Here is a 9,004-nt window from a genome sequence, read left to right as displayed (position 1 = left end):
CGACCTCTACACAACCTGGACAGACACACACACACACACACACACACACACACACTTCGTACCTGCAGGATGTTTTCTTGCAGTGTTCCTCCTCTGCTGCTCTGAAGATACAAAAACACACAAACAAACAAAAAGCAGGAGCCTCCACCTCAACACACAAACACATCATCACCACCACAACTCGTCTTCATCACCACCACAACTCATCTTCATCACCCTTTTTTGTGTGAAATTAAAAAACAAACATGTGACTTTATATGTGAAAATCTCTTTATTGCACAACGTCTTCAGTAAAAAACCCACAGATTCACATTCTCCGATTAAAGATAAAATAGGTACTTCATGATCACCCTCTAAAAGACAGAATATTAAAATCAACTCAGACCACAATTAAAAAAAAACAAGAATCTTAACATAAATAAACCCAGACCCCTCCCCCTGACATATAAATTAAAAAGTGGAATGTAAGGCATCTTCGCTGTGTGACAATAAAACCAGATCAATTATATTCACGAGGAAAAAAAGGACAAAGGCAACAAACGGTTCGATCAAAGCCCTGAATGAAAATTAAAAAATAAAAAGATAATTTCATTTGGAAAAGTCAGGAAAGGTCACTGGTGTCAGGCCACTGGAGTGCTACAACGCTTCCCTGCAGGACGGAGCCACTCCTCCTCAGGCTGTGGGGTTCGTCTTCATCAGCTCGATGTCGGCGGTCACCATCTCCTTCACCAGCTCCTGCAGCGACACGGCGGAGGTCACAGGTCAAAGTTCAGCCACAAATAACCAGCAGAAGTTTTAAAAGCTTTGTTTTTGTGTTTACAGGAGGTTCGTGAGGGAAACTGTCGGAGGGTGACTTCGGTGTCAAATCCACAATTTATTTCTGTGTTGTGTCGGAAACACAGCAATGATGAAGACTGAACCTTTTAAAGGCCGGAACGAATCTGAAGAGTCTGACTCTGGATCTCGTTCTGGATTTTATCCAATAGATTTTTCCCAAATTTCAAACCAAGGTAACGTTGATACTGAATAAATAAATCAGAACTACAGCTTCCATTTAAAGAACATTAGTTCTATATAGTTTAATATCTGAGAAAGAAAATATCTGTAACACACATTATTAATTATTGTAAAAAAACAGTGTTAATGTTAATATTTTTACATTTAGCATCTTCTTACACATAGAATAACAGTCATCTCATATTTTGTGTGTTTTTTAATGAGATTTAATAAAAATCTAATGTAGAGCTTTAAACAAAATGAGTCATTTAAATGTGATCTCTTTAAAAAAACTGAAATGATGCTGAAATAAAACGATGATCACAGTCGAGCTGAACTTACTGTTTAACACGTTGGTTCTCCTATGAATTACATTGACCTCTGTCCCCGGTGCAACTTTTATCTTTCCTGTTTGTTATGTGGAATTTAGTAATTAAACATTCACCCATGTTATCATCGCAGCCGCTCTCTAAATATACACAGCAGAGATATAAAAACTGTTTCCAGCTCCTCCATGAGTCTTTGTGAACCTTTATTTTATCCTCCGTGCGTCTTCCTCATATTTCATCATACCATTCGATGCCTCTACGTGGGTGTGTCACACTATTCACGTTTACAACACTGGTATTAAACTTCCTGCCGCACGACCAGGTGTGTTTTTATCATGATGCTCACCTCAAAAGTCACCTTTGGCTTCCAACCAAACTTCTGATACGCTTTGGTGCTGTCACCTTGTAGGTATTCCTGTGAATAAGAAAGGAAAGAGAGGGGGGGGGGGGAGAGAGGGAGAGAGAGGGAGAGAAAGAAAGAAAAACAAATCATCTGTCATGTCTGATCTGGAGGCAGCGAGGAGGAGAATCCTGCAGCAGCTGATTTGTTACTGATGTAAACACGAATTGGATTCAACTCCATATCTGAACTTGATGTCTTCAGCAGGGTGCAGGGCATGAAGGGTGATGATTACTCTGTCTGACGCACACGCACACACACACACACACACGCACACGCACACACACACAGTATCTTCCCTCTCGGGGGGAACAGGGAGGTCACAGAGTCTCACTGGCCATCAATCCCCGCTCTCGGCTCCCCACCACCGATCTGTCCAGACGGCCCCCGTCGGTGCCAGAGTATGATGAATTGTGGGACTCTGGTGGTGTAACCCCCCCCACCCCACCCAAGACCCCCCACTAACCCCCTCCCCCCCCGACCTGCACCCTCCAACCCCCTCACTCATTTCCCCCCCCCCGTTGTGTTTTGCACTGGGTTCAAGATCCAGCGAGACCCTGCCTCAGACCACCAAAGAGACGGAAAAGGAGGAGAAAGAAAAAAAATCTTTCCTCGTCTGTCCTCTATGTTTTTAAAGTCTTTCTTTCCTTCACTGGCTCCTTCTACTGTTTCTATTTCCATCTCTGTATTTCTGGGGGGATTTTTTTTTTCATCTTTCATGCATCAGTTTGTGTCAGAAACACATGTGTTGGCCTCCAGAGGTCTAATAAAACACTGCGGGGAAACATGATACTGAAGACTCTCCTTTTTTCAATTAGCTGATACTGTATGTTCCTTAATCCTGAAGCTAATTCCACAACCAGAGGAAATCCTTCTATGGAAGGTAAACAGAGACTTCAACTTTTATTTATGTCTCTTTTCCCCTCCACCGTTAACACTGTACGTGCTGTGCCGTCCATGTTTTCTCTCTGCATGGAGGTTTAAATAATTCACATGACCAAAGGTATGTGGACACACTAAACTGAGTATGTGGAAACCTGAACATATAAACCAGAAACCACAGCGGCATATTCCTGATATTAAATCAAATTTTTCACACGTATGTCCAGAGTGTTTTCTGCTGCAGCCATTACATGCATCATCAGAGGTTGAGTTCGACATCCCTGCCCACGATTACCTGCAGGCATCAACGTGTGTATCGTTTAACTGTTTAAAATATATATTGGCCTCTGTGACCCTCAGAGTGAAGACAAAGGATGAATGAATTATCATCCTCATACATTGCAAAGCTTTGATTGTCTTTTTCTATCTACATTGAGGAACGTACACTCACACATAGATACTGGGCTGAACCGGATTGAAATTAACCTGGTGTGCACATGCACAAAGGAATTCACAGGAAACAACACATGCACATTTTGGACAGACTTTGGCAGATGACAAAGATCCAGTGCATGTGCACACTGCACGTAATGTCAACGCTCGCCAAAACAAGTCCAAACAACTAAAAGTCCATAAAACCCTCAGAAAGTCTGACATTCTGAAAACTTGTCATTTCCACTCATTCTAAAGCTAATACATGATTAGTGTTACCGCAGTACGCTTTTTTGCCAAATCAACGAGAACTTAAAATCTTCAGCTCTGTGTCGATCTGCTGCCATAACAGCCTCCTTGCCTCAGGTTTTAGATTTTCTGCCTGGCAGCAGGGACGTGCTCCAACTCAGCAACAAGAGCTTTGGAGGGGTCCAACACTGATGTCGGTCGATAAGGCCTGGCTCGCGTTCTGCGTTCCAGTTCATCCCAAAAGTGCAGCACGGGGTCCTGGTCAGGGCCCGCAGCAGACCAGTCACGTTCTTCCGCACCAAACTGGGAAAAGCATTTCTTAATGTTTCTTTACGGGCCCGGCTTTGTACACTGGGGCACTCACGTGTTAAAATAGAGAAGGGGTCTTCCCCGAGTTCCTGACACAAAGTTAAAAACACACAAGATTTCCATTTACTGGAACTAGGATGTCTGACCCAAACTATAAAAAAACAGCCCAGGAGTAAATACACTGGGGGCCATAAAGAGCATAAAGAGAACTGTTTTTATCTGAAGCTGGACGTCTTGAAAATGTCTTTTCTGGGTGATCTTATTACAGAGGAACGCTCTCAGCAGCACTGGCATAGTTCAGCCTTTTAGAGAGCGGGGACCCACATCTCAGAGAGGCTCCACGGCGCTTAATCAAACTCTTCTGATTACACACACAAGGGCCGAAACACTGAACACACACATTGTGAACAAGTACAGGCCGATTCAGTCTGCGAGGCCGCTCTCTTTGGTCTTACTGAGCCAGAGCTGAAAACCTGGTTCATTTCCGGGTGAGCAGTCTTTTTTATTTTTAAGCTCACATGGCTCGCATGCAGATGGACAGATGAAAGCAGCAGCACTTTTTTCTCCTGCGTCTGTAACGGCAGGACAAACAGCTCTTTCTCATGTGAGCAGCTCTGTACATTACTCATATTCATTTTTTTGGCTCTGAAGCTATAACTGGAAACATTTTTAGACTAATTACCTTCAGCAATGAGACGTAATTTATTATCTGACTGAATGTAATTATCGTAGGGTGACTTACCCCACAATTATATTAAATAATCCACTTGCTTTATAACCATATTTACTGGAGGTACTGGAACAATTTTGTTGCAGGTTTGAGAATAGAACAACAACTGGCCTTGTCACGAACGCAGAGGCAGATCTGAAGTTAATCATTTTGAGTCTGAAGCTGTGACATGTTCTCTATACATCCATTATTGATCGGAGGCTCAGTGCCAAGACTGTGTTTCCTACCTGATATGAGCTTGTAGGAAGCAGATGCCAAAAATGGAAGGGGGGAAAAAATGCATGAAAAGTTGGCTGCGCTGCAGAGCAGTGAAAGAAGCCCTGAAGGAGCCTTTGTTTGGATTCTGTCTGCATTCATACATAAAGTGTATGAAGTCAAACAAACTCTGAGCTGCGCTTATTGACGTAAAGGACGAGGAGACGAGTGAGGGCAACATGTCACCGAGGCTCCCACCAGATTATTAACTGTGCACTGGCAGCAAATCGCTCTCGTAGCGCGCTCCAGCCTGAACGGGGCTGCTGTGAGGAGCTGCAGTCAATATTTCTTGAGTTCACTTTAAACTATGCCAACTGACAAATTCAAGAATGTGCTTCCTGTTTGGAGTCGAGCTCGACTCACGCAATCTACCTGATCTCTGCCTGTAAAATAACCGTGATTGCAAATTCACAAACCTTGTGATGAATAAAGGAATATCTGATCTCAACTAAAGATATATACAAGTTAAGTCTGCATCTGGGAAACACTGACACTGACGTGTTTATGCATCTTTGTCGGCACGTAAAGGAATATCTCGTTATTTTTGGGCTGCAGTCAGACAAACCACCAAAAGCCTCGTGATTGTGGGCAGTTGAAAAACTAAACTGGACTGAGGGTTTATCAATAAAGGCATGAAATCACCGTTCCAGTAGAAGCTGAGCCAAGACACAGAGAAATCCATATTGATAACAATGGAACAAAGTTTAACCACATGAACGTCCCAGTATCAAGGTATTCCAGTGAAGTGAATCTGTGCTGGCATCTTTTTGGCCCCAGCTTCAGACAGTGTCAAAGACACAGAGCGCTAACTGGAGGCACGGAGGACTGCGCCTTGTATTATCATCATCATCGTCGTGCCTGGCCATCTCCATCTGAACTTGGCAGGAGAACATCTGTTGAAATCAGACGCTTGTCTGCTAAGTCTGTCGTCGTTGCACAAACCACACAGTTCAGCATCCAGGGAGTTAATCCTGTGCCTGGTCTTTCTCAACCAGGATTTCTGCAGGTGACAGACAATCTCACCCTCACAAATCCGTCTGCAGTGCAGCTCAGCGCTGGAATAAAATCTGCTTCCAAACTGCTAACAAGAGCATTCTGCGGCCAAGTGAACTCACCCTAAACAGAGCATGTAGCGAATAATTCAACGTGAACTACTAACAGATGGGGGCACAATATAATCTTCATATGGATCCGATTTGGAACCAAACCGAACGTTTTGGTACATCCTGTTTAAAGCAGCGCTCGGCCTCCGTCTGAAAATATGTAGCGCTGATAATAACAACTGGTAGAAGAAAACTGAAACTTGGCTGTGATAAAACGTGTCTGTCATCTTCTGAACATTAAACAAATCAAACGGAGGATATGAACAATATGAACATTTGACACCGTGCTGCAGGATAAATCAGACACAGTTTGCAAATACAGTCAATCAATTGCCTTCTCAGGCAGAGTGGCTGAAACTGTCACTGTTGTTAAAGTGTAAAGTGTCGTTCATTTTATATTCGTACTTCACTTTTCATTTCAAGTTCTCTTTGTAATATTTCACTTTAATTAATCATTAAAAAAATTTGTTTAGTTTTGCTTTTGTTCCGTGACCTCGGAGATTCAGTTGAAAATATTCTGTTGCGGCGAATTTAGTTCCATTTCCATTTGGTATTTGAATTCAGACCAGGATTTTATTTCAGTTTGGACACAAAAATGTGAAAACTTTTAAAAATCAATTTGAAACTGGACTGGAGTTACTTTAACTTCACAGTCTTGCACTCATAGAGGAGAGGACAGTTAAAAGAGCGAAGCGTTTTCTAGACCTGCTCTCCAGGTACGTGGGATATCGTTTCCCACATCTCCCTTCTTTCCCTTCTCCTGACACTCTCCACTCTAATAAAGATACGAGTGGCCATAAAAAATAATCCTTCGAAATGTAAGAGTGAGAGACAAATAGAGTGCGATCATGCTCCATAAAGCACACAGGCAGTAAAAAGGCGCTCAGAGCAGGCATTTAACGCAAAGGAATTCTGGTATCACTGCGAGGCCTTTCAATAAATCACACGCCACACCGAGGCTGACCCCCGAACACACACAAGGGCTCGCACACAAACATGTAGCCGCATGTTAACACGAGCACACGCTAAGTTGTATGTAAGGACACGTAGAAGACAAAAAAAAAAAAGTTAAATGTCCCTTAATTACATTTGTTCTTCTCTTTTTTCTGGGAACCGTCGTACGGGAGACGGATCAAGCATTCTCCGAGAAAAAACAATTCTCTTCTCTCTCTCTCATCTCTCTGAGGGTTGCATGCTGGGACACTGTGATGTGGTTTTGGAAGTCCAGTAGCGTCTCTGGTATTTGTACAGTAGTGGACATGAGGCTGCAGAGACTTCAAAGAAAATCAGATAAAGCGGCCGAGAACGCAGCGAGAGTCTGGAGCCCACGGTCTCTGTGTCCCCAGCAGACCCAGATGTTCCGACCAGACCCAGATGTTCCGACCTTTGACCCTTTGATGGAGGAGCTCCACCCCGTTCCTGCTCTTTTTATACCCAGGATGAATTACTATTACGAGAGCGATGGGGACACGAGGAAGGGATAAAAAAAATAAAAAAACTTGCTGTCTGTCAGCAACAACATCAGGGTTCCCACAACGTCTTAAACGTCAACTTCAAGGACTTTCCAGTCTGAGACACAGATCAAGGTTAATTACTGTTGCAGTAATTATGAGCTTCAGGCTTTAAAGAAGCACACGGACAACAATTAAAAAGGCTTGAACGTGTGAACAATGATTGCAGCAGACTGCGGTCTCTTGTTTTCTCTCACATAGGAAAACATTGTATTGTGTAATTAGAATGATGGAGAGCGACAAGTTGAAGAGCTGAAGAGAGAGGAGGGACTAACAAAAATATTAAACTTAAATTTCTTATTATAAACAAAATACATACAGTTTTATTTTTATGTTTTTAAAAGCTTTCATTTTTTTTTGTTGTTGCCAAAATTCACAAACTGTCAATGATTTCATGAACCCTGGGACACGGCTGCTGCACTCGCTCTGCGACCTGGTATGTGTGCGAGGTGAAACAAGAGAAAAAAGTCCCGGAGTCACAGATCTGTCACTGGTGAATTTCTAACGCACCTCCGTCAGCGTTGCCTCGACTTATCACTTCCTTTAGAGCACAAAACTCCGCTTCAGGAGGGGCGTGCGGAGGAGGTCGGGGTGAAATCAGAGACCTGTGGTAATGTGTAATGTGCATTCCATTGTCTGTCTGTTATCACAAATATTCTAAATTATTATAAAACATAAATATGACCATGGCAATAAAGGTATTTAGAATTTGAAGCATCCCAGCGTCTCTCAAACTGATGGACAGGATCCAAAACTCTGCTCTGGACAAATCACAAAAGAAACCCGTTGAGTTTTCACTAAGACAAAGGTCACATGATAAAATTTGATGAAAACTATAATATAAGATTTTGTTTAGTATTAACTTTATAATTGTCTTTTCTTGCAGACTGACGAGGAGAATGTTTCCTAACTTTTCTCTGCACTTATTATTTCTTTCGCTTGTGTCTATAATTTTCCTTCTCTGATTGTTTTGGCAACACAACTGGATTTAATACTAATAAAACAAGTGAAATTCAATTTATTACTCATCATATTTCAGTTGAATTTATTAAATCAATTTGTTGGCAGCGAGTTTATTCAGCTTGATAATAAAGGGAATGTGAAGTTTTATATGAATGATAAGTTAAAATTATTAAATGTCTATAAACCACAAAGTCAGGAAACGGCTTTTATGGTAAGTTTGACTCACGTTTGAAAACATCACACAACGTTAAGTTTGACAATTTAATTTGAAAACATCTGAGATTAAACCTGATATTTTCTGCATCTTTCCAAAAGTTGGGAGAATCTTGAATTCATTTGTGTGATTCTAATTTGGGCTGATGATGGAGGTCAAAGGTCAACTGTGTGTGTGCCCTTGTGTCACTCTTTTTTCATTGAGCCAGTTAAGCATCACTTAGGTACATTTCAGTGAATTGTGAGCTGCTGTGTCTGTAGGAATCCAAGAAAGTCATTTGCCATTTCCAACCAGTGGTCAAAGGTCAGGTGCAGTGTGTGTGTGTGTGTGTGTGTGTGTGTGTGTGTGTGTGTGTGTGTGTGAGAGAGAGAAAGAGAGAGGGAGTGCTGTGTGAGTTATAGCTCAGGTTTCCTTCCCTGACTCCCCATGCAGCTTGGCCAGCACACAATGTGTTAAGTGACCTCTAAAGGGTGGCCCTGTCACCCTGATGAGTATGTACACTCAACACACACACACACACACACACACACACACACACACACACACACACACACACACACACACACACACACACACACACAGAGAGATGTAGAAAAACACAAACATGTATGCCAGCCTAAAATCAAAGAAG

The 9,004-nt window shown here is 42.3% G+C and overlaps 1 protein-coding gene across 1 annotated transcript in view; it reads right to left on the bottom strand.

The window, feature by feature from the left end:
- Positions 1 to 252: 252 nt before the first annotated feature.
- Positions 253 to 9,004, bottom strand: part of gmds (GDP-mannose 4,6-dehydratase) — a 138,208-nt gene continuing 129,456 nt past the window's right edge. Inside the window, exons 10-11 of the mRNA XM_069521243.1 lie at positions 1,672 to 1,740; positions 253 to 735 (exon numbers count right to left, since the gene is read on the bottom strand). Of these exons, the coding sequence (XP_069377344.1) occupies positions 673 to 735; positions 1,672 to 1,740 (132 nt within the window). The 3' untranslated portion in view covers positions 253 to 672. The remainder of the gene's footprint in view (positions 736 to 1,671; positions 1,741 to 9,004) is intronic.

The sequence above is a fragment of the Paralichthys olivaceus genome, chromosome 3, assembly GCF_024713975.1.
Source record: "Paralichthys olivaceus isolate ysfri-2021 chromosome 3, ASM2471397v2, whole genome shotgun sequence".
Lineage (NCBI taxonomy): Eukaryota > Metazoa > Chordata > Actinopteri > Pleuronectiformes > Paralichthyidae > Paralichthys > Paralichthys olivaceus.
This window is presented reverse-complemented; position numbering and strand designations above follow the sequence as displayed.